Here is a 24,897-nt window from a genome sequence, read left to right as displayed (position 1 = left end):
CGACCAAGAATTCTGCAGGGAAATGTGTTGACACTGGTTTGCATGGTGGCAGACCCTCCCAGAGCAGGGAATGCATGCGAGCTCAGAGCTGACCATTTCTCACTATTTTATTCCCACTCTTGTGATATCTGTTGCCTTCTTTAAGCCCTGGCTCCTGGAGATGTGCGAGAATCTCAGATTATTTATTTATTTATTTTAAATCAAGTGTTCAGCCTCACAGTTGCAGGGAAAGCTTGAAAATGTAATTAAAGGCTCAAACCAGAAGGTAAACAAGAACCCTTTTAAATTCATGATCTTGGGCTGTTGCTCATGAGTTTTGAATGTTTTGTGATTGGCAGTATATTGCTTTTCCCATGCCGAGGTTCCTCCATCTTCCCAAAGAGACATGCCCCACATACTGTGTTCATAAGGGGTATGGTTCACCTTTCACTGAAGTTAACTGGAGTCTTTCCATTGACTTCAAAGGCAATCCAATGAAGCCTGAATGCAGCATGTGCAGATAGGAGTGGGAAGCCAGGTTACAAAACAGCCACCTCCGTCAACCCAGGAATGTCACTTCCCAACAAGATAAAGGCCACACCCATGCAGTATGCTCTCTATCCACCCAGGTGGTGATGTTTTCGTCCCTCAGCTCAGAGAGAGCCGATATTACATAGCTAAAAAGAGTGCAAAAATCTCTCCGCAGATCTGCACAGTCGTTCTCTCTTCTGCTCTCATTACAGGCCTGGGTCTCCCAAAAGAAAAGCATAGGATCAGAGCTGAGATCTGCCATGCAGAAGTGAGAGGAGAATTCTGACCCAAGTAAAGAATTCTTGCAGAATAGCTGCCCTGTAAGTTAAGCAGTGGCAGCAAACTGTCAATGCTGAGTGGCAGTTGCTTGAATTATTAGGATGTCTCATGAGAAGTTTTAACTCTAGTTGGCCTAGTTCTTTTGTGCTGATCACACTAGTGCAAAGGAGCCATGGCTTGGTTTCTGCTAGATCGTATCTCTGTGTTTATCACAGGGGAGCACTTCCTTCGCCTTGGGCGTTCATTTGTACATCCTGTTCCCCTCCACAGGGTGTGCGCATGCCACTGGCAAGGACTCTGGCCTACAAGGAGAGCCCCTGCAGCAGGGAATGATCTGAAGACCTAGGTAGGTGGCAGGGAGGAGACTAGCTTATTCTCTGATGTTAAAGGGGGTGTGAACAGGGGCTTCTTTTTGACTGATCACAAAGTAGAAGGCACTCCACGCACCCCATCCCCTTTGGAAACACCTCTCTGGTCTGTAAGCAGTATGGGTCAGTACGGCAGCATGTTGGAACACAGGACTGGGAAGCCAGAGGTCTGGACTCTGATTCTAGCTTTGTCATGGACTCACTGTGTGGCCTTGACCAAGCCCCCTTAACCTCTCTGCCTCCACTTTCCCATTAATACAATGGGAATAATATTTACTTACCCCAGGAGGGGAGGGGAGGCTGCACAAATGGCTGTAAAGTTAGGGTTACCATACGTCCGGATTTTCCCGGACATGTCCGGCTTTTGGGGGCTCAAATCCCCGTCCGGGGGGAAATCCCCCAAAAGCCGGGCATGTCCGGGAAAAGCGGGAGGGAGGGCTGAGCCGGGGTTGCGGGGCCGGGCGCGCGGTGCCGGGCCGGGAGCCGGGCCGCCGGGGGGGGGTGCGCTGGGCAGCGGGGTCGGGCAGCCGGGGGGGTGCGTTGGGCCGCGGAGCCGGGGGGTCGGGCCGGGAGCCGGGCCGCCGGGGGGGTGCGCTGGGCCGCGGGGGTCCGCGGGGCCGGGAGCCGGGGGGTCGGGCCGGGAGCCGGGCCGCCGGGGGGGTGCGCTGGGCAGCGGGGTCGGGCCGCCGGGGGGGTGCGCTGGGCCGCGGGGCCGGGAGGTCGGGCCGGGAGCCGGGCCGCCGGGAGGGTGCGTTGGGCCGCGGAGCCGGGGGGTCGGGCCGGGAGCCGGGCTGCCGGGGGGGTGCGCTGGGCCGCGGGGCCGGGAGCCGGGGGGTGCGCTGGGCCGCCGGAGCCGGGGGGTGCGCTGGGCCGCCGGAGCCGGGGGGTGTGCTGGGCCGCCGGGGGCCGGCCGGCAGTGCTGGGCGGGCCGGGGGTGGTCGGCCGGGGGCCAGGGCCGGCACCCCAGGGCCCGAGCCGACCCAGGCTGGAGCCGCCGGGGGGCCAGCCTGGGCCGCACCTCCTCCCCCCACACCCCCCCTTACCTGCCCAGGCTTCCTGCGAATCAAATGTTCGCGGGAAGCAGGGGAGGGGGCGGAGACTTTGGGGAGGGGCGGAGTTGGGGAGGGGGAGGGGGCGGGGCCAGGGCCCCGTGGAGTGTCCTCCTTTTGGAGGCACAAAATATGGTAACCCTAGTAAAGTGAAAGATTTCCCTACAGTAGGCACTTGTATGTGCCCTGGGTGTATGAATGGCTGGTCCATTTTGATGGAATCCATGGGCCCAGAGAGTCCAAAGGGTCATCTGTCCCTGCACAACACAAAACCATTAAACATGGTTTGAGGTTTTGAGGGATGAACTACCTGCTCGGGTCCATAGCAAATGCACCATCAGAAAATCTTGTTAACCTTTTCTTAAAGACACAGGAAAAGAAGGAAAAACAGTTAAAGCATTTGTGATGTAATAGGTAGGCCTTTATTTGAACAATATCCCTCATCGCTAAGGCTACGCTCTAGTCCAGATATTTTTAGTAAAAGTCATGGACAGTCACAGGTCACAGCAGGGTTTCGGGGGGGGGGGGGGGAGTGAGGAGGCAAGCGGAGGGGATCCTTGGGGGTATGTCTACACTGTGAAGTTGTTGACAAAACTTTGTCTTTCACAGGTACTTAAAAAAACCCCCGCTCTCCCCCTCGCTTGAAAGACAAAAGTTTGGGGGGCTGGAAATATTTTGTCAGCAGAAGTGCCGACAAAGAGCATTTATACACACTGACTTTTAGTGACAAGGCTGTGTCGACACAGCCACATTCAGCTGTCTTTTATATTGTAGGAAAATGTGTTATTGGGGTTAAAAACAGTTTCCAAATGACCACCGTTCAGTTCTTCTGTGTACCCAGAAGAAGGAACTGCTAACCTGGCTAAAGGAGGCCCTGACACAGCCAGTGAGTTTTTATTTCTTGATCTAGTCATTTTATTCAAACTCCGTTTAACTAAACGAGTCTGGCGGGGAAGTCTGTGTAAGAAAGGTGTTTAAACTACTGCCTTAAAGCAGGCTGTCAATCACCAAGCACTTTTGCTAAAAGAGAGATTAGGCGTCCGGTTGTCTCGCTATACAGCATACACTGGACTTCCTGCCACACAGAGAAGAATCTATCTGGCAATTGAGCTATACTTGTTGCCTGTTCCGTTCCCTTGGGGAATGTTGTTAGTGCTTTAAGGTGAAAAGGGGAGAGGGTGTCAGGGTGGGGGATAGGGGCAGCAGCAGGGTGAGTGACTATACAAGCGTTCAAAAAGAACTAGATAAATTCATGGAGGATAGGTCCATCAATGGCTATTAGCCATGATGGGCAGGGATGGTGTTCCTAGCCTCTGTTTGCCAGAAGCTGGGAATGGGCAACGGGGTAAACTTGATGATTACCTGTTCTGTTCATTCCCTCTGGGGCACCTGGCATTGGCCACCGGGCTAGATGGACCTTTGGTCTGACCAAGTATGGCTGTTCTTTTGTTATGTTCTTAAACACAAATTCACAGCCCGTGACCTGTCCATGACTTGTGCTATATATACCTGACTAAATCTTGGTGCTTCTGGGCAGGGGGCTGCCTGGGGGCACTACAGGTGCTCTGGGGCAGGGGGAAGCCCACATGTCCCTGCAGCCCCTAGGTGAAGGCACGGCCAGGGGGGCTCCATGCACTGCCCCCACCCCAAGCGCCCACTCCGCAGCTCCCGTTGGCCGGGAACCATGGCCAATGGGAGCTGTGGGCACAGTGCCCGCAGGCCGAGGCAGCATGCGGAGCTCCCTGGTTGTGCCTCTGCCTTGGAACGTGTTACCGCTTCTGGGGGACATCCCCGCTGCCCCCAAAGTAAGCACCTCCTGGAGCCCTCACCCCCCTCCCACACTCCAACCCCCTGCCTCAGCCTTGAGCCCCCTCCCACACCCAAACTCCTGCTGCTGTGGGGGATGGGCACAGTGGCTCGAGACTGCCCCAGCAGTTCCCAGGCCAGCCGCACCAGCCACTGCAGAAGTCATGAAGGTCCTAGAAAGTCATGGAATCTGTGACAGACTCGCAGCCTTACTCATAGCCTTTCCCTTTAGCTGTAGGGTCTCGTAGGGAAAAAATCCCTGTTTGCCAGTCTTTCAAAGACGGTAACTGTCCTGCGGTGAGGGAGAAACAGCAGCTGCTGCTGTTAGTCTGATCCTGTTTCCTTGAAAACAAAACAAGACCCAAAGGGAGAGAAAAGAACAGTAGAGATGGGAAATACAGCTTCTCTCTAGTGCTGACTCTCGCTTGCAACCTCGCCGCTGAAGAAATGCGGGCATGGCACATGGTCCAATCAGCCTCTCCAAGAGCAGACAAACTTGTACCCCAGATTGGGGCTGTTTAGAGCAGTGGTTTTCAACCTGTGATCCGTGGACCCCTGGGGATCTGCAGACTGTGCCTAAAATTTCCACTCTAAATATTTTTAGGGGTCCACAAATGAGAAAAAGTTGAAAACCACTGGTTTAGAGCATAGCTTTTAGCTGCCTCTGGTCACATGCTCACAGCAATGTTGCAAAAAGGGCGGTCTTGGCCAGTGAAGCCAGACTCCTTAATGTAAGGCAAAAAGAGGGGGGGGAAAAGGAAAGCAATAAGGTGGGGAAGAGAAATGACACATGGAATGGGAGGAGGGAGCAGGGACCCAAGACTCCCATTCCAGGTGTTAAAGATTTAGCCAACGCTGGTGTCACTGGTTCCCTCTTTGTGGCATGGTCTGGTCAGGATGCCCAGGACAGTGTTCCGGGGATCCCAGCTTCCAGAAAGCAGCAGCCTTGTTGAATCACACCCCTTTCTCCCACCTCTGTGTTATGATCTCCCCCCCTCCCCCAATTCTCTCTCAAACCCTAAAAAATGGGTGTTGGGCAGCATAGCCCACCCTTCCACTGTTTGTTTGTGTTTTTTGGTCTACCAATTGGACCTAATTTCCAAAACAGCAATTCTGGACCACTAGTTTGTTTCCATTTTCCTTTTGTTTACCAGTTGTAATTTTAACCCCCCTCAATAGACCTCCCTTGTCCAGACTAATCCAGTCTTGTGGCTCTAATGCTTGCTGATTTTTATATCAAATGGGCTCTTGTTGATTCTTCTACCTTGGACAGTTTGGTGTACAGGTCCCTCACAGCCCCCTGAGTCTCTCCCCGCTTCCCTTGGTTGCAGTCTCAGACCATGAACTACGTGGGGCAGCTGGCTGAGTCTGTGCTGATCACCGTGAAGGAGCTGTACAAGGGCCTGAACCCAGCCACCCTGACAGGATGCATTGACATCATTGTGGTGAGGCAGCCGGATGGCTCTTTCCGGTGCTCGCCTTTCCACGTACGCTTTGGGAAGCTGGGAGTCCTGCGCTCCAGGGAGAAAGTGGTAAGTGATGCCCTCCGGATGGGGTGTGTGCTGCTCGTGCTAGGGAGCACTGGTGTCTACTTGCTTAGGTCCCCTCCATTCTAGTTCTTCCTGAAACTAAGTTCACAGGGGCTGGCTTGAGGGTGGGGGCAGAGAGCCCTGCCATTTGCCTGGGTTGTCACACAGCCCTGGTGCATTGTGGAATGGTTCGCTTTCCCCCTCTCTGAAGCTAGACCATCCTGAGCAGGCTGCTTGGGAGAGTAAGTGTCCCTCACTTATATGTGAGAGGACCTCTGTCCCTCATTTACCAAGTGGCAGGTGGAAATGACAGGTCTGCTGTCTGGGAGGAGCCTTGGTGGGGATAGGTAGCCCCATGAGCTGGGACACTTTTTCCCCAGTTGTTGAGGGGCCTCACTGGGGACTCCTTTGCCAAGAAGAATTCCATCCTCCTCCAAATAAAATTGGTGTCTGCAGCCCTCCTAGTTTTTCAGAGGGTTTGGGAGAACCCTGTGGTGGCATGGAAGGAGGTTCCTGGGGAAGATGTGGTTTGGATGGATCTCTCCTCTTGTCTTTATTTCTGGGGAACTGCTGGGTGAGTGGATTCCAAGCCCTGTTCTCCCCCTCCCCCTTGTCAGGTTGACATAGAAATCAACGGGGAGCCAGTGGACCTGCACATGAAGCTGGGAGACAATGGAGAGGCCTTCTTTGTCCAGGAGTCAGAGGAGAATGAGGTAAACCATGTTCTATAGCTGGGAAGAGGTGAATGTACCCACTGCGTGCCCCTGAAATGGCTCCTGTACCTCTTGTCAGCTGGATCTTCCCCCCCCCCCCTGTATTTTCCTGACTTCATGCCTACTGCAAGGGGGATGGGGAGTGGAAGAGTGCTGTTCTCCACTGGGGTTGTGCCATTAGCCCTCGCTGGCTGTCGGGGTGTGTATAGTGCTCTTGCTGTCTCTTCCTCTCCCTCCAGGTATAACACATGGAGAGGTCCCAGTATCAAGGAGCTTATGATGCAATGTAGATGAGGTCAGGACTGGAGCATCTCCAGGACCCTGATGAACAGCACAGTGATTAGCCAACCCCCTTTTTGAGGCTTTATTAGAGAGGTGATCTTGGTGCCTCTGTGCCTGACAATGCCTGGGGTCTTGTGAGGGGATGTCTGTCCTGCTTCGACAACCCCCTCATGCTGACATTTGGCTGCTGCTAGATGAGACCGACTGACCTAGAGGTGAAAAGGCTGCGTATCCAGTTACCAGTCCCCTGAGCCATTCAGTCCCCTCTGCACCATTAACTTCTTTTTAAGCCTTGATTCCACCTTCTAATTGCATTCAGCCAAGCTGTTGGAAAGTTCCTTTCAAAGTCAGCCTCTGTGGGCCAAGGCTAACAAAAGTGTCCTGGTGTCTATTCCACACGTACCAGACCTGAAGGGATCTTCATCCAAGGACGTGACAATTTTGTGATGACATTTATTGTGTAGATTGTCCCCACAGGGCTGGGGTCAAAGGTTAACAATTGAGCTTCTTCCCACCTCTGTTCCAGGAGACAATCCCCTCCTGTCTATGCACCTCCCCTATCCCTCTGGAAGAGAGTCCAGATCTCGAGGCCAAACCATCCCAGGCATCCACTGTGTCTCAGCTCAGCGTGCTTGGAGAGCCAGAAGCATCAGGCTCTGACATGACGTCTCTTCGTAAGAAAAGGCGGCGCAGGAAGAAGCTGAAGCCAAAGGAGGCGGCAGACTCTACTTCAGAAGAGCAGGAAGGGACTGACAGCGAATGGACTCTCGAGGAAAAGCGCAAGCTGCTGACTGCCTGGTGAGCCCCGCCAGGAGGCTGGGTGGGGCTCCTTGGAGGGCTGGTGGACTGAGGCGAGGACACCAGAGTCTGTCACTGACTCCTGGGTGGCACTGAACAAGTTGCTTCCCTAATTGCTGTTCGTCTGTGTAAAATGGAGGTGATTCCACTACCTGCCTCCCAGCAGTGGGGGGTGGTTCATTAGTGGCTAATGTTACTGCAACACCATGGGGAAGTGAAGCCCATATAAATGCTAAATTGGTATTCCTTTCGCTTCTGGATACTGACGGTCTTGAGTTAACATCCTGGCTAGTTCCTTTCTCTGCACGCGTGTGTGTGTCACTTCGTAATAGGTCCCAATATTGGTATTTCCATCTTCCACTCTACTTTACTTTACTTTCTCTCTTCACAGTGATTCAGTTTATTTCTCCTTCACTGACCTCCCGAGTGAGGAAGCTGGGACTGTGCAATCCAAAGAGAGCTACCATTATTCTGATGGGGAGCTGGCTCCGCCACAGAGGTAATAGTCATTTTAAGGCTCCATGAGACGGTGGGGTATATTTGAAGATAAGGTGACTAGAAAGCCGTGTGGAGCAAGGGAGCGGATCTTGGACCATTTAGCTTCCCTGGCCCAATAAGGTGCGAGTGGAATGTAGAAGAGCTAGAAGCCCTACACAGACCCAGATCCTGTGGGCAGAGCTGAGAAGCGGCAAGGACAAATCTGTGTGGATGTTGGTGGAAATTGGGGCCTGAAGAAGTCTCTAGGCTTGTCCACACAGTGAACCAGGGGTGTGTAAATTCTAGTTTGCACTAGTGTGTCCCACACTAAAAGTTCCCAAGGGTGCATTGATGTGGTAATGTTTAAAAAAGGCCTACATCAGTGCACCCTTGGGAACTTCTAGTGTGTGCCAGCAGAGTCCATGCAGACTATTTGGTGTATGACATACTGGTGTGAACTAGAATTTACACCTCTCTGGAGCAGACTAACGCACCGTGTTGATGAGCCCGCAGAAGCAGTCTGGGCTAATGGCTCGAGCACTGGATTGGGACTTGAGAGACCTAGGTTCTATTCCCAGCTCTGCTACTGATCTGCTGTGTGACTTCTGGCAAATCGCTTCCGATGGCTTTGCCTCTCTGTCCTCTCCCATCCCTTGTCAGTCTTGGCTAGTTAGAATGTAAGCTCTCTGGGGCAGGGACCAGCTCTGTGTTTGTACAGCACCTAGCACAGCGCAGCCCTGATCCCAGTTGAAGCCCCTGGTGCTACTGTAATACAAATAATTTTAATGTGGATGGGTGCTGTGGACGTGGAATGGGTTCTGCTTGACTTCGTGGTTCTTCTCTGTAGCCTCACTCCAAGCCGTCCGTCTTCCCCCAAAAGTGACTCTGAACTGGAGATCAAACCCTCTGAGCCATCTCTTCTTGGAGCTGAACCCCACATGCAGTGGACTTGGGGGAGGCTCCCTCAGGTAGGTAAGGGAGAGGGAATGGAGAAAACAATCTCTAAACAAATTTTGCTTTTCGGAAAGACTGGCTGGGGGGAAATTGGCTTTCCGACCACGTGGGCAGCTGGCTCTTGGTCTAGTGAGAGAACATTGCTGTCCCAGGTTTCAGATGGCAGCTTAATTCTTTCAACTCAGCGAAATAGGATCTGTGCTGCAATTGTCTGAAGGCATCTCTGTGTTCTGCATGGGCTATTCTGGAGCAATGGTCGGGGGGTGGGATATGTCTCTAACATTTCTTATCTCTAGTATGTCTGACTCACTTGGTCTTGGTCTAATGCTTAGTCCCAGCCTTGCTTTAATATAAATTAAAATCTAACCCATAGACTGAGAGTCAGAACTGAGTCTATGTAAGTGCCTAGGTTATGCAGAATATTGTCTCTGTAGTTTGAACTCGAGAGCAGATCCTACAGAATAGCACTACTCTGGTGCTTCCGTCTCTTGGCTGCCCACTGTGGCTGCGTCTACTGGTTAGGTTTTTGTTGGTAGACCCCCTAACTAGCCAGAAGAGAACAGCCCGATGGGCCATTCACTTGTACACACATCAAGCCCATGGGGCGGGAGGGATGGTGACAGGCTACCTTAATTCTGGCATCCTGGAGTGCTTAACTTTGCAACCTTGAATGTTCTCTCACGTATCTTCTGTGTAATATGTGCACATGGGCTTGTTCTTGATAACCAGTGGAACTGAGGTCTGTCGTCTTTGATTATCTGTATATGTGACATGGAGCCTTCTGCAGAGTGGTGGTATAAGGGCTAGTCTATACACGCTCCTTGTGCTCTACCTAGCTCTGTCTGAAACTAGTATGGTTAAAGCAGCACTGCCCGCCCCATTGGGTGATGCAGTTATACTGGGATAAAGGTGCTTGGACTAGTATAGCTTATTACTGTAAATATGATACAGCAACTTTCCTTTGCTTTCCATAGTGCCAGAATCCAGGGGGAGCAGGTGCTTTGGGGTTAGAAGGTACTTGGTGAGCTCCCATCACTGGTATAAGTTCCACAGAGCATCCGCTAGCTCAGTGGCTCTCAACCAGAGGTCCGGGCCCCACTGGGGGCCACAAGCAGGTTTCAGGGGGTCCCCCAAGCAAGGCCAGCATTAGACTCACTGGGACCCAGGGCAGAAAGCTGAAGCCCCACTGCATGGGCCTTGATTCCCACCACCCGGGGCTGAAGCAAAAGCTTGAGCAATGTAGCTTCACGGGGGGGGCCCTGTGGCATGGGACCCCGGGCAATTGCTCTCCTTGCTGCCCCCTAATGCCAGCCCTGAGTTTTATATGCAGAAAACCATTTGTTCTGGCACAGGTGGGAGGTGGAGTTTTTATAGCATGTTGGGTGGGGGGAGAGCAAGGAGCTCAGAGAAAGGTAGACCACCCTTGTGCTAGCTATTGCCTCTCTTCTTCTTCATGCACTCCATGCAGATACCATTCCAGCTGGGGCCTAGGATACACATGGGAGGGAAAGGATGCCATTTGCAGGAGGATTTTTGCCTTTCCTTTTGAAGGGCTGATCCTTTGGTTTTTACTCCTCCCAAACCCAACCCTCTTTCCTTCCCCCTCTTAAGGTGAGTAAATTGGAGCGAGTCGAACCAGTCAAGTCCACTGTGACCATCACCACAACAACGACCGTCCCAGTGAGCCAGGCAACCCACTTCCAAGCCATCACGGCAGGTTTGGAAGGCGACTTGAGAACAGCAGACTCCTGGGATATGTCTTGTTCCTCCACCACACCTGTAATTAGGCCAACGCCCGTCTTCCAAAATGGGAATGGCCCCCCTGTGCTGAAAGACCAGCCTTCGGCAGAGTCTGCAGCCGTGGTGGGGAGTGCGCCTGAGACCACTCTGCCCCAAATAGGAGAGCAGGGAGCACAGGAACAGTCAGTGGGAGAAGCTGTGGAAGGAGAAGAGAATGTGGTGAAGAATCAGCAAGCCCTAGAGATGGATCCCTCTTGTGCGCGGGCAGCCCCAGCCCCAAGACAGACTGGTTCGGAGAGAATGGAACCCAGTGATAGCCCAGGAACCAAACCGGAAAGCCCAAGGAGGCAGGGTGAGCAGCAGGTTGGATGGTGCAGAATGGAGACTGTTATAGCTCTGGTTATGGGATTAGGCCGCCTGGCTTAGAGCTGTGCGTCTGTGATCCACATCTTGCATCCGGGCCAGCCCCAGGTGTCTGTTCCGAGCATGCAGATGCAGGAGGCCCTTGTGTTTTGGGAGTGGGATGTTCATTCTGCAGCTCCCCTGCCCATGGTGCACCATGCTCCCTGTGGCACTCCTGGGAAGGTGTGTGCGCTCTCTGGCTCCCCCAGTGGCAAACACTCTAATCCAGCTTCTCTCCACCTGCTTTGCAAGCCCCAGAGCAACATGCACCTCCAACTCCCCTCTTTCAGTTGGCAACCCACCTCCTGCATCCCAAATACCTGTCCTCTCTCTTACCTATTCACTTCCCAAAGCCTCCCTTATCCCTCAAATATGCCATGTCCATTGCCTAAGTCGTCCTGGCCTACGCACCTCACTTTGTGCAAGTCCAACAGGTCTCTGGCTCTGGCTTACTCTGTCTTCTCTTCCCTTTTGTGGCTGACACGAACTATACAGAATCCCTGCTCAGCTGTGTTCCTCACTGTCCGTCCTCTGACATATTCAAGGATCTTGGGTTTCTAACACTTAAGTGACACTGAGCCACAGCTTACTTTTTCTGTGGGATGAATCCAGAGCAACATCCACGGAGGGTGAAAATAGATGCATCAGTTTTCCTTTTTGCTTTATAGTTGGCTTCACTTCTGCGTTCTCCTGCACTAGCTCTAATGTGTGTCCTGCAGTCTTTGCAACACCATATTCGTCTAGTTGAAGTCTATTTCAATGGGAATTTTAAAGTCTTTGTGGGAAAACAGTCTTGGCGCTTCTGTAAGAGTTTGATGGATTGGGGGAAACTGCTGGTCTCACTGTATGTCTGTCTGTGTTTGAGGTTCCACAAAGAGAAGCCCTCACCTGGGTCCCAGCGACATTTACTTGGAGGACCTCCCCAATCTGGATGAGGAGCAGGTCGCCCTTTATTTCCCCAAAAGGTATGGCCTTTGTTAAGCTGGTTTCAGAGCAGGGTCCGGCCACCTTCTTGGCCCGAGAGGGATTTTGATTCATTGCAGCCAGAAAAGATTGTTCTATTAACTGACGTGGAGGGAGTGAACACTGAAACAACGTGTTGGAGGTAACTGGTCCAGATAAACTCTCTGAGATCCTGGCTATGCTGAGCACCGTTCCATCCTGCAATATAGATGGGACTGGAGAGTGTTTAATGGCCTTTCTTAGTATAACTAAGACTGCCCTGAGATAACTTCTACTTTATGCCAGAACCGCACTCGTACTGGGCTGTTCATTAGCCCAGCCCCCTTTCTTCTGGGGTTTGCCTTAATTTTTAAGGATCTCTTATTTTAAGACAGGTTTGTACGTGCAGACTTACATCTTAGGCCCAAGTTTCTTCCTGAGAGGGCTGCTTGGGAGTTCTCCCAGCAGGAGATCCTGCTCACTTGTGTTCAGCTGTGGAGACCATTCTCTCCCCCGTCCTCCCCGGGTCCCCTGGCCTGGCTGCCAGGGAGTCAGCAGAACAGCTCTGCACCTCTGTGTGGAGTTCAATGGCCTGATGCGATCGGAAGGAACTCCTGTTGCCTATTCATATGAATGAACCTGGTCTCACAGTTTTGGTTCAAAAATGTGCCTCCAGAGGCACGGAGATCAGTTCAGTTCCCACACTTGGGTGGCCAGGGTGTATCTGACTTGGTGACTCGCGCAGCATTGTCACTGTTTCTTCTGTTGTTGACAGTGATGTGGAACCAGGTTCAAAGTCCTCAACTGATCCCAGCAGCCCTGGCCATACCCGACTGCTGGCTGGTCCTACAGCCGATGGAGGCACCGATAACTTAACCGACCCCACTCATGACCTCACGCACCCCATCGCGCTGTCCCTATGTGGTGGTCTCGGGGACAGCAGAGAGATCTTGCACAGTAGGTCCAAGCGGGAGGGATGAACCTGCTATTAATTTTCAGAGCGCACCGCTGGGGGTGTCGTCCTTCTCCAGGGGCAGAGCTTATTGTGCTGGGACAGCAGCTGGCTCTGCTACAACCAACCCCACCCCTATTCCCATTCTCCCCTCCTTGGCAGGAACAGTATGTAGCTGTCTAAGAGGAGGTACAGTACAGATAGGGAGCAGACCAGCTGCCGGGCCATGGAAGAGGGGGAGCGTCTGCAGGACCCATTCAAGTGAATAAGGAGAGGTGGTGCCCAGCAACACAGATGTCTGACAGCTTCCTATGAGGTGGTCCAGGACTACTATTCTGACAGCCATTAAAGAGCTGCTTATGTCCCCCCTCTGGTTCACATAAGCTTAATGTTCTAGTGAGGGACTGCTCAGGTGCTGGCTTGCTGGTATTTCATCTCTCCCCATTCTCCTGTTTCTGCTAGAGAAGTTCATGGAGCACATCATCTCTTACCAGGAGTTTGCTGAGAATCCAGAAGTCCTCGATGACCCAAACCTGGTGATACAGATCCACAAGAAGTGAGTAGTCCGCTCTTCTGGCTTGGCTTCTCCTAGAGCTGGTGACTTTTTTTTTTAAATATATATTCCCCTTGTGCCAAAGAAACCTTTCTCCAAGCGTCCACGACTGATGTCGATGGCTATTTGTATTGTAGGACTGTCTAGGCTGGGATACATGGTGTGTGCTGGCTGCTGTGTGGGACGTAGACACAAAACCATGACCTAGCTATTGAGAGGTTCAAAATGGTGGGGAAACCCTCTGCAGCCAGCATGATCTGAAAATGGCTCTTTGGTGCCGTTGCACCAAATATATACTTGTTCCCTTCTACTTCACTTGCTGTGTTTTCCCTTTCCAGGCAGCCTACCCACCACTCTCCTGAGGCTTTAGCTTTTCATGTGCAATTGCCTTCCTCTACTTCTTGTGTCTTTCAGATACTATAACTGGGCAGTGGCTGCTCCCATGATCCTCTCCTTGCAGGCATTCCAGAAGAACGTTCCCAAGGTAAATGGCAGAAACCCTGCCTTCCTCTGACCCTGCAGAGTCTCTTACCCTTACGGGAATTTTATTCCTGTGCTAATAGTATTTATCACCCAAGGGTCCCAGGCGCTCTGCCAAGCCTCAGAACCTCACTGTGTAGTGAGTAGCTGTAAATGCCCATATTCTATATAGATGGGGGTTGGGGAGGGACTGAGGCATAGAGAGACTAAATAAGTGTGGGGCAAAGTCGGGGTGGGAGCCAAGAACCCTGACTCCCAGTCCCCTCCTTCCCTGACCACAAAAGTGCATCAATTGTCCTTTCCTCACTCAAACACGCAAAGCCCAGAACTGCACTTTGGTGTAGAAGTGCCCAGTGTCCGTACCTACATGTTGCTCTGAGTGCCCAAACATGGCAGTTGGGAAATGCAGCTTTCCCTTGCCCCCTCGACAAAAGGCCAATTTGGTGACATCTGTCTGGGGACAGGGCTGTGCTGGACACCCCTGACCTCTGGAAGAATTCAGTCTGCTCTGGCCTTTTGTCAGTTGGCCTCAGCTTCTAGTAGAGATGGGTTGTGGTGATGAGGATAGGTTGGGGAGGAAGCTGAACGAAGGTCAATGCTGTGAATTTTCCCCTCAGCCTATGTTCAGTGCTTGGGCAGTGGCCTGGCTGTTGCCATCCTGAGGTAGGTGGATGACTATGCCCTGTGAATGTTCTCCAGTCTTGGGCTCAGACAGGACTTGCTGTGCAGCAGGAGTTGTCCCTCTTAAACTCTCCCATCTTCACAGAGCACCATTGACCGGCTGGTGAAGGAGAAAATGCCCAAGAAGAGCGGCAGGTGGTGGTTTTCCTGGCGGAGGAGAGACTTGACTGCTGAGGAGGTATGTGTGCGGTGGCTGTGACTGAGCAGAGACTGAATATCTTCTGTGTTCTCCTGCCCAAGCCAAACCACAACAGGGCATTGGAGCTGAGCTGAGGTGGAGACTGGAGGCAGTAACGTCTGAAAATAGGTGTCATGTGTCCTTGGCCACTGTGTGGTAACTTCAGAACCCCAATGCTGCTGGAAGTTAGTGGCTGTAGTGTGTCTGATGAAGATATTCTAGGCTGAGGGGAGAGATCTCTCCCATCTGCATAAGAAATTCATCTCCATGAGAGGCAGTAGCTATGTTGGTGGGAAAAGCTCTCCTGTGGACATAGCTCTGTCTACACTGGCATATAGGTTGGTGTCACTTACTTACGTCGCTCAAAGGGGTGGCTTATTCACACCCCTAAGCAATATAAGTGACACCGAAGTAAGTGGTGTTGTAGACCTGGCCCTAGTGCCTGAGCTGTTAGTGTGGCACAAACTGCTGGAGCTCCACATGTAAGAGCATGAACCCTGGAGTTGGGTGGTGTGCCTGGAATTACTCCCACAAGAATTTGCAGTTAACAAAACTAAAAGGAAATGTGCATGGGGGGGGGGGGCAGAAGAGGGATTCTGCAATAGCAGGTGAAGACCACAAGGTATTGGACTGAAATCAAGGTAGGCACTGGCTCCTTAGGGTAGGAAAGCTGGCCCCCATGGGGGCCAGATCTTCATTCTCCCCTCCCCATCTTGTGTCCCAGATCTGGGGTTGGGTAAGACTTCTCCTCCCCACCCTACTAGGTGCTGGTGGGTTTTGTTGTGAGCCTCTTTCCCCTCATGGTGAAGAGCTATCCGGTACCGCTCTGACAGCCAGCCAAGCAGGTAGCCTTTACTCCTGGCCTCTGAGCTCCCAATAGGAATCTATCTAAAGGAGCTAATGGTAGAAATGCGTGTGTCCACAGCATGAACCCAGCGCGGGAGAACTGGAGCAGGGCTCTACCCCACAGAGGTAAGCAGCCCTCTCGTGCTAGTTATCGGTCTATGGTGGAGGCTGGGCTGATCTTCTCCCTCCTTTTATTAAGTGAATTGCTCTTCCCGATGGCTACCCCTGTATGTGAGAGTGGTGGGGGGGCCCCCTTTGTAGCCTCGAGAGGGAAGAGGGGTGGGTAATGTTGGGGCATTCAGCTCCTCATTATATTCTGACCCCATGCACCTGAAGCTCTGGAGACTCCAGTCCCTATGACAACCCCAGTCAAGGCCCCCACCCCCACTTCACGATGCCAGCCCATCTACTCGAGCAAGGCTGGTCATACTTCTCTGCAGCCTGGTCTCACTCTCTCCAGTACATGGATGGTTTTTTTTGTGCTGGTAGCTGTGTCTTGAGTCGGGGCTCCTGTTGCTGCTGCAGTGAAACAGTCTCGTTTTTCTCTCTCTTCTCTCCCCCCCCCCCCTCCCCCCCGCCCCATTTCCACGTGGGTGTAGGAGGAAGATGGATCCTTCATCCAGTGATGAATCCATATCCCCGGTGTCGAGCCCTGATGCCACCGTGCAGAAATTTCTTCCCACCTACAAGAAATCCCTGAGGCTCTCTTCAGATCAGATTGTATGTGTGTGTTCTCCGCTATCAAGGCTGAAGGAGAGGAGATCCGTCTCTCTCTGAAACTGAAGAGTTGGCCCTTCAAATAGGGCTGTCACTACCTAGGAGCATGCTAAAGGGATGATCTGCAGTGGGGCCAAGATATTAATGCTCCTAAAGGGCTTAAACATCTTGTTCTAGGCCTAAGATCACCTTGGATCTTGCTAGCTTAAGCAGGGTCAGGTATGGTCACTAGTTGGGTGGGACACTTTCCTTGAAGGTCTAAATGGAATCAGTTGGTGGGGGCCCCTCTCCCTCTGGGTCGGCATTGGTCGGGAGTTCTGGGCTGCAGGAGTATCTCTTGGCTGAGATATGAAAAAGAGGTCCTGATCACTGGTGGGTAGAAAGACCCCATAGGGGTGTCTTGACTAAAATCCAACCCTAGTAATTAGTCTTCATGCCTGAAATTCCCCTGTGGCTTCAACTGGATACAGTTCTCTTCCTGCAAAAACTGCTCTGTATGCCGGTGCTTAATGTGTGCTGTTAAACAGCTACTACAGTCTGCCCTAGGAACAGTTGCACTTCAGAGGGGTTTGACATGGAGCACACGTAAAATCGCACAGAACGTCTCCTCCAACTGAAATGTGTTGGGGTGGAATACGTGTTCACCCAGGTAGTATCGCGTAGGATCCTCTGGGGAGAGGCGCTGCACGAATATCCACATGTCTTCTCCCCTCTCACTGTAGAAGAGACTGAACCTGCAGGATGGCCCCAATGAGGTGGTGTTCAGCGTGACCACTCAATACCAGGGCACGTGTCGCTGCGAGGCCACCATCTACCTGTGGAACTGGGACGACAAGGTGGTGATCTCTGATATCGATGGGACCATCACCAAGTAAGGGGCCCTCCTCTGTGTTGTCTGCAGGGAGAGCACATGTCATTAAATGCCTTATGTACGTGGCCATGGGCCTGTCCCAGAGGGTACCATAAGCCTACCAATGCCTGGAGGCCTGTTGTGATTCCCAGCTGGTTTGACATAACTTTAAGGATGTATTTTTTTTAACCTCCTCTTCTTCTAGGTCTGATGCTTTGGGTCACATTTTGCCGCATCTGGGAAAAGACTGGACCCACCAGGGCATTGCCAAACTCTTCCATAAAATCCACATGTAGGTATCAAATAAGTTAAAGCTTTAGTCAGGTACCTGGCAGGGGCCCTGCCCAGATGGACTGAGATGTGGGACCCCAGGATCAGGGCCCTCTTATGGGGAAGGGGCCCATCCTGCATTTAGCTTCTGTCTCCTTCTGTGTGGTTATGTTAAACCTTTTCTCTCCCCCAGTGCTGCTGGGGGAAGGAGGCAGGGCAGAGCTGGAGCTAGCATTTCCTCTGACCTGTGCCTAGTAGCCATTCTCTCCTTCCCATCCTTATTTGCATTACACATTTGGGGGGGGGGGCGGGCGGACTGACCGTAAATGCTCTTAAAAGCCACAGTAGAGTTTTGCCCAAGGCCTTATCAGTCAGTGATTTTGCAGAGCTCTTTGTTTTGACCCTGAGGCTGGGGACATAGGAGGCATAAAGACCTCCTCTATTGGAGGATCCTGTGTTTTTTGACCAATTTAGTGTTAAACTTCTCTGCTGTCGTTGGCACTGTGGGGTTAATGGCTCCAAGGCTCCTCATCCCTGCTTCAGTCCTTGCCATCCAGGCTGCACGTTGGCAAGGAAATAACCGAAGAGGGTCATGGCTCTACCAGTGTTTGCGAGCACGGTCAGCTGAGCTGTCCGGGTGTCTGACGTGCTAAGCAGCTATGCTGATATTTTCTGTGAAGGAGAAGCTGCTTTCTGTTTCTCCAAAAGGTGCCTTCCAGGGGACTCCATCTCCTGTTGGGAATTCCTCAGTCAGACCGTAAATAAGCCTCACTCGCTTGGGTAGATATCCAAGGAGTTCTCTGGAAATCGTAGGAATTGGCAGGCCAGTTCAGAGCAATGGCCCCTTGGCTCAATATCCTGTCTCTGACCAGAAACCTTGTAGGTGGCAATTAAGGGATGACCAGCCAACAGGAAAGCTAGCTATTAGAGATTAAGAGGAAAAAGACAATATAACTGTTCATGGAGGTCTGCAAAACTATGGGGTGCTCTACAACCCACTTAGTATGGACCTTGCCTCACAGAGTTGAGAGGCTAACTGGGCCAAATGCAGGCCTATGACAGAGGCCTTGCTGAGGAAGAGGGTGTGGGAAGGCTTCCTGGAAGAAGAGGTTTTGGAAGAGGATTTGGTAGATGGTTGGGAGGCGGGGGGAGGCTCGGAAAACATGCTGTGACTTGAGCAGCCTCCTAAGGGGCATTGTGAAAGGACACCTAGGCAAATGTAGGAGACTGGCTAGCAGATTAGGGAAGCATGTGATGTTGTCTAGAAGGCCACAGTCATCGAACGACTTCTGTGATTTCCACATGTAAAGGGGAGCAATTGGCTCTAAGGCCTCCCTCACCTATGTTCACCTGAACTGGTCAGTAGCAAGTCTCTTGAGTTGGGACCTGCAAAGGCAACTGTTTAAAATGACCTGGAGAATGTTTAGTTTTAACTAAGCTAAATCTGGTTTAAGGTTGTCTTGTTCATCCTGTCAAATAGAACAGCACACCCTGGTGGTGCCCCTATGGGGGTGGCTTTTCAGTTGGCCAGAGTATTCCGATGCTGATATTTCCTTGTGTGATCTCTGAGCCACCACTGTGGGGTGCTGTGTACCTGTTGTTGGGTGTACTTGAAGCTGCAGTGAGCCTGGCTGACTTCAGAATATTTCCTCTATTGGTGAGCAAGGCACAAAGAGGAAACCGTATCCCTCTCCATGCCTGGAAGAGGTGAGCCCCACTTCACTTGCAGACTGGTCTCACAAGGGGTTGCTGGGATAGATGAATAACTGAGCCAGAGAGGGGGGAGTTTGCACCCTGCCCCTCTTGCCTTTATACCTGGCCTACTGAATAAGGGAAACCAACAGACACCTGAATCTCCTGGTTGGCCTCCCCTGCCTGCAGCTCCCCTCTTGAACCAGATCGACACATGTGACCTCGTGTGCTAAGCTGAGGGGAAACTCCTGGAAGTCAACTAAATCTCCCCTGCACTAAGTTAATATTTACGTAACTCAAAGCAATAACTTGGTATCCTTGTGCAGCCAGCTGAGTGGGTTCTTCAAGAGCATGTGCCAAGCTCTGGTTGAGGTGCTGGGAGTGGCAGGAAGCTCACTGAATACTGTTAAGCCTGGTTAGAGCAGTAGGTAGCCACTGGGCACCCTGGTGTGCTCCCGTTTTTTCCACCTGCTGAGTGTTGCATCTGGCTTTGCCTTCCCATGCTCTAGCTAGCAGAGGTGCCAAAGGATGATGGGAGGCTGTTCTCCGTGCCTGGGTGGTGCCAGGAAATCACCTGGAAGCTGCCTGGGTTGGAGTGCAGCGCTTGTGGCGGTGAGAGTCTCTGAGGGCTCTGGGGTGAGTCCATGTTGAGCCACCTCCTGCAGATCTGCCAAAGCACCTCCAGGACTGGAGCTGGCAGTGAGGAGAACCTGCTGCCTGTGTGGCTGCTCTGGGATGAGCCCACTCATGATCTCTTCCTATGGAGCCTGAACCCGAGTGCCCTGTGTTGAGTGGACAGAGCACCTGAGCCCATGGAGAGCAGCGTTGCTAGATGTAATCAGTGGTCCCTTGTGCATGGGGTGGTGGTGGCTGTGCATGCCTGTTGTGGGGTGCAGGGAGCAGGAATTGGGGGGTTGTTCAGTCTTCAAACCCCAGCATGTAGGTCCCACCTCCTTGTGGCAGTGGCAAGGGACATAATGAAGCTGCAGCTTGCTCAGAGACAAGTCTCTGCCTGGTTCTACCGTCTCTCTGTTCTAGGAATGGCTACAAGTTCCTCTACTGCTCATCCAGGGCCATTGGCATGGCGCACATCACCAAAGGATACCTGAAATGGGTCAAGGACCAGGGCTGTGCCCTCCCCAGGGGGCCCATCCTGCTGGCCCCCAGCAGCCTTTTCTCAGCCTTTCACAGGTAGCTCTTCTCTGCCATGTTCTGTGTTACCCCCCTGGGACAGCTACACTTGGGTTGGCACCCACGTGTCTTTATTCTGATGGTTCCTCCTTGGCCTTCATTCTGTGGGAAGCCTGGCTCCCCCAGGAGCTGGGGGGGGGGCGGCACCAGCAGCCCCTCAGTGATGGGAGCAGCGTGAGAGCTCAGGCAGAAGCCTTCCTGGGCAGGTGCCGGGAACCATGCAAGCCTCTCCGATGAAGATCTCAAAGTCTTTGAAACTCCTGGCCAAACATCTCCCTGGGGGTGTTCAGCCTGTCTCTGCTTTAATATCCTCTGCACACGCGCTCTCCCTGCTGCCCCATGTAATGGGACTTAAATGCTGTAATCCACCCATCTCTGTTGCATCTTAACCCAAATGCTGGTTTCACTGTGGGTGTAGCCCTATCCCTGCACAAACCGGCTTTATCCTCATCAGAAGGGCCTGTTCCCTGGGTTTGGGTCTCTTTGCCACTCCTCTCAGGATGCTGGTAATGGCTTTAATACCAAGCAGTTCATTAAAGTCTGCAGCATGGTCCTGGCTTTAGAAAGCATCTGCCCCCTGGCTCCTTTAGTCTCGCCCCCAGTGATGTTTAGCACTGTGCTGCTAAGCAGAACAGCCCCTTGTTCTGGGACTTCCCCTTCCACTGTAATAGGAGGGGTGAGGTGCCTCCATTGCCTCTCCAGATGTGCTTGCTTTGATTGGCTGATGGCAGTCTCCCCCTGGGGAAGGGGATAGTGAGTGGGGGTTGGGCTCCTTCACGTCTCTTATCACCTATATAGTCACAGCCTTCCAAATAAGATGGGGGAGAGGCTGGGACTTCCCTCCTAAGATGGGTCGACTGCTGCCCCTCGACTCTTCGCCTGGGGGATCCTGGAACAAGGGAGTGCAATGAAGTCCTGGCTGTCCTAGGTCCTGGACCAGCCTGGCTCTGTAGCTCCTGACCTGACCTCCCACCCCTCATGTTGCAGGGAGGTGATAGAGAAGAAGCCGGAGGTATTCAAAATCGCCTGCTTGACAGACATCCGAAACCTATTCGGATCCATGGGGCAGCCCTTCCATGCTGCCTTTGGGAACAGAGTCCATGTGAGTGCCATCCTCCCTGCTGGGGGAAAGGGGGCAATTCTGGGGGGGTACAGACAATGCTTCCTTGGCTCTAACTGGTCTGGTTGATCTTTCTCGGGCAGGATGTCGATGCTTACAAGCAAGTGGGGTTGTCGGAGTCTCATATATTCACAGTGAACCCAAAGGGGGAACTGATCCGGGAGCTCACCAAGAACCAGAAATCCACGTAAGCCTACCTGTCTACTGTACGGTCTCTCTATACCATGGGCTGCCCCTACTACCATCTTCCCCTCCCTCCCTCAACTATCCAGGCTGCTTCTGATCCTGTCTTCCACCCCCCGCCCCTCAGCTCTTCCTAGCCTAACTTGGACTGTGGGGAGGCTACTGTGGTCCAGCTTCTGCATGGCTCATATGGAGAAGCTCATACCAATAACATTCTGTGGCAGGTTCCAGGGGCCCTACCTGGATGATCCCTGATGAAATAGGGGTTAATGCCAGCTCTGTGTCCCTCTCCTCTTGCACAGGGGAAGGGTTAGAGGAGTAGCTGCTTGGGGGGGGGGGGAAATCCCTTTGAGAAGGTTGGGCTCCACAGTCAGCATCCTAGGAGTAGGTTGAACCCCAGCAAGGAAGTCTTATTTGCCTGTGGCTAACAAACATGACTGACTTCCTTCCTGTACAGGGCTTTCCCTAGGGAAAAGGCCTCTCTGACTTGAACTGTCTCCTGCAGAGTTAGTCCACCAGCTTTCCTATTACCACTGGCACTGTTGTGGTAGCCGTGTTGTCGGCACTGGGGTGGTGGGTGGGCCACAACTGCATGCCAGTGAGCAAGAAAGCCTGTGCAGCATACGTGGCATGGGAAGCAAGTCACTCCAGGTCTGAATGGGCATAGTCACAACGCATCGTTGGCCGTGGAGTAGAGTGTGCCTTGAGCACCTTTTGGTGGCTCATGTGCCTGGATGAGGGCTGAGGAGGAGAAACGTGGTCTCATAATCCTGTATGTTGATCCTTTTTCCTTGTAGGTATGAACGGCTGACTGAGCTGGTGGAGCTAATCTTCCCCCCGGTAAGCCAGGGTGTTAGTGTTGCTTTGCTGTGGCCAGAGTACAGCCAGTTCTCCTACTGGAGGGCTCCACTGCCGCTCATTGACATAGAAGATCTTGCCTGACTCACTGGAGAATGGAGACCTGGTGAGGATGGACAACCTGCCAGGCCTCGATATAGCAGCCACTGCCACCTCCTGCCTATTCTGCTGCTGCTAAGGAGTTTCATTTAATAAACCCTGGACACCTTCTGGACTGTGAACCCCCTCTTCAAGGGGTAGTGGTGGGGTTAATCCAGTTCTTGACTTAAAGCTTGTTTATTCAGTAGGGATTGGATGTTTTTCTTGTAAGCCAGATACATGCTTGAGGTTCTTATAAGTTTGAAATGACTTGTTGGTTTTAGGGGTGGTGGGTGGATCCCTTTGGGTTGATCTACTGGTGGGTCTTCACTCTGACTGCTGCTATTTACAATTTTGCTGATGCTCACAGACTGTCTTAATGGCTACCTACGATGTGGCTGTTTTGAGGGGAGGGTTCCCCCATCCTAATCTACCCAACAACCAATGAGAGTTCAGAGCTTGGATCAGCTGAGGTGCAGTTTAATTGCTCAATAATTTTTGTTTTAGGAGGCTGAAGACGGTCAGGATTGGTCACTAACAGCATTAATACATATTGCCTTAAGCCCTGTGTGTCTGTCTCATTCTATCGCTTCTGCTACTGGCTCGTTTTGTGTATCACTCCTGAGCACAGGTGTCCCTGAATTGGTGTTAAAGCTTGTAGTTCACCAGGGAGTATGAGCTTACCTAGGGCTTCAATCAGGAAGCTGAAAACTGGTCCAGAGGTCTCTTTCTGGTTCTGCGACAGGGCCCAGCTGTGTTGCCTTTGTAAGACCTTTGAAAATCCCCCATCAACATCTTTAGGTGCCTCAGTATCTCTTGAAAACCTGGCCCTTGGCCTCTCTGTGGAAGCTTGCCCTTAATGCACAGATGTGGAATGATGCTGCCATCCCTCCCAAAGGGGTTGAGGTTCTATTAAAGTGCTGCTGATTTTATTCAATGAAATGATCTATGGCCTCGTTCAACAGGCAGGTTGTTCTTAGCCCTTGCGATGTCACTAATAAAAGAAAGGGTCTTCTGGGATTTGCATCCACAGCCTGCTGGATTTGATGAGGCCACTTAGTGGTGCTCCAACTCATCCTCTATGACAGGGATCAGCAACCTTAGGCCCCCGGCCCGCTGGACCGGTTTGTTTACCTGCCGCGTCCGCACGTTCGGCCCATCGTGGCTCCCACTGGCTGCGGTTCGCCGCTCCAGGCCAATGGGGGCTGCGGGAAGCGGTGCAGGCCAAGGGATGGGCTGGCCGCCACTTCCCACAGCCCCCATTGGCCTGGAGCGGCGAACCGCGGCCAGTGGGAGCCGCGATCGGCCGAACCTGCGAACGCGGCAGGTAAACAACCCGGCCTGGCCCCCCAGGGGGCTTACCCTAGTGTGCCGCATGCCCAAGGTTGCCAATCCCTGCTCTATGACCTTGTTCTGCTGTAGGAGGATCTTAAAGTGCTTTTTACAATTAAGCCTTCCCCGCTGTCTCCTATTTAACTGAAAGGGAAATTGGGGCAGAAGAGGTGACTTGCTTAAGGCCAGCTAGTGAGTTGTTGGCAGAGGTGAGAGTAGCACCCATGGGTTCTGACTTGTGGCCATACTGCAGCCTACTTCAGAAATGTTCTGACCTGACCTGTAGGTTGGGGGAAGATGGAAGCTCTCTAACCTCAGTCAAAAAGGTGCATTGGGCACTTCCAGGCTTTCTTCACCGTCTTTCTAACTGTGGCTCCCCTAGGGGATATGTCTCTTCAAAGGGAGCCTCCTGTCTCATTTGCAGAGAGCAAGAGTGACTTGTTCCAGGAGTCCACATCTAGTCCACATGGAAGGAGCGTGAACTCAAAATGGGTTTCAAATCCCACATTGGCTCTTGTCCCTATAACTCATAGGAGGGAAGCTTCTGCTGTTTGCAGCTTTCCCCTGTAGGTGCCAGGTGAGACCATGCATTTCATGCCCTGCCTTTGCCCCCCTGCAGAACTCGATCCCAGCGCGGCTGGCAGCTGGGCACAAAATGGGTGCACCCCTGTCCATTTAGACCTTACTGCAGACTGCGCTCATTTAAAAAAACCAAGCAAGCCAGGTTCTTGTGAGCCTTGTGGTCCCTAGAGAGCAGTCACGGCCTCAGAACTCAGGTCTTAAAGCCAGAATGTTCACAGGGCTCAGTGCCCACCCTTGCATCCAGACTTTCCAGAGAGTTCAGGCACTGAGTACTCAGCCCTCTGCAACATAGGGTCATAATTGAGTGTCACAAGGGAGGGCTGGCTGAAGTTGCTTAAATGTCGGTCCTTTATCTGCTTCCCTTCTCCTCTTCTCCCCCCCATTTCCAAGCTGAAAGGTGCTCTTGCACACACTGAATTATGAAATAAATAGAAACAGGAGAATGACAAATGCTCCTGTGAGCAAAAGCCTCTTTCTGAAACACA

General features: G+C 52.4%; 1 protein-coding gene across 8 annotated transcripts in view; it reads left to right on the top strand.

Moving 5' to 3' along the window:
* LPIN3 (lipin 3) overlaps window positions 1–23,060 on the top strand; it is a 46,942-nt gene extending 23,882 nt beyond the window's left edge. For 3 of the 8 annotated variants that reach the window (XM_054046251.1, XM_054046250.1, XM_054046252.1), the window contains 20 exons: window positions 1,060–1,135; window positions 5,286–5,544; window positions 6,159–6,254; window positions 7,063–7,334; window positions 7,726–7,833; window positions 8,659–8,779; window positions 10,377–10,857; window positions 11,773–11,872; window positions 12,625–12,806; window positions 13,264–13,357; window positions 13,769–13,838; window positions 14,601–14,693; window positions 15,619–15,665; window positions 16,139–16,259; window positions 16,979–17,127; window positions 17,312–17,398; window positions 20,107–20,259; window positions 21,247–21,361; window positions 21,463–21,566; window positions 22,360–23,060. In XM_054046251.1, the coding sequence (XP_053902226.1) occupies window positions 5,353–5,544; window positions 6,159–6,254; window positions 7,063–7,334; window positions 7,726–7,833; window positions 8,659–8,779; window positions 10,377–10,857; window positions 11,773–11,872; window positions 12,625–12,806; window positions 13,264–13,357; window positions 13,769–13,838; window positions 14,601–14,693; window positions 15,619–15,665; window positions 16,139–16,259; window positions 16,979–17,127; window positions 17,312–17,398; window positions 20,107–20,259; window positions 21,247–21,361; window positions 21,463–21,566; window positions 22,360–22,504 (2,730 nt within the window). In that variant the 5' untranslated portion in view covers window positions 1,060–1,135; window positions 5,286–5,352 and the 3' untranslated portion in view covers window positions 22,505–23,060. Of the gene's footprint in view, window positions 1–1,059; window positions 1,136–2,980; window positions 3,093–5,285; window positions 5,545–6,158; window positions 6,255–7,062; window positions 7,335–7,725; window positions 7,834–8,658; window positions 8,780–10,376; window positions 10,858–11,772; window positions 11,873–12,624; window positions 12,807–13,263; window positions 13,358–13,768; window positions 13,839–14,600; window positions 14,694–15,618; window positions 15,666–16,138; window positions 16,260–16,978; window positions 17,128–17,311; window positions 17,399–20,106; window positions 20,260–21,246; window positions 21,362–21,462; window positions 21,567–22,359 lie in introns of all 8 variants that reach the window. The other 5 variants (XM_054046255.1, XM_054046253.1, XM_054046254.1 and 2 more) reach the window with 5 other exon arrangements.
* Window positions 23,061–24,897: the final 1,837 nt, after the last annotated feature.

This window comes from Malaclemys terrapin, chromosome 12, assembly GCF_027887155.1.
Source record: "Malaclemys terrapin pileata isolate rMalTer1 chromosome 12, rMalTer1.hap1, whole genome shotgun sequence".
Taxonomy (NCBI): domain Eukaryota; kingdom Metazoa; phylum Chordata; order Testudines; family Emydidae; genus Malaclemys; species Malaclemys terrapin.
Note: the sequence above shows the minus strand (reverse complement) of the source record. Positions and strands in the feature narration are given on the sequence as shown.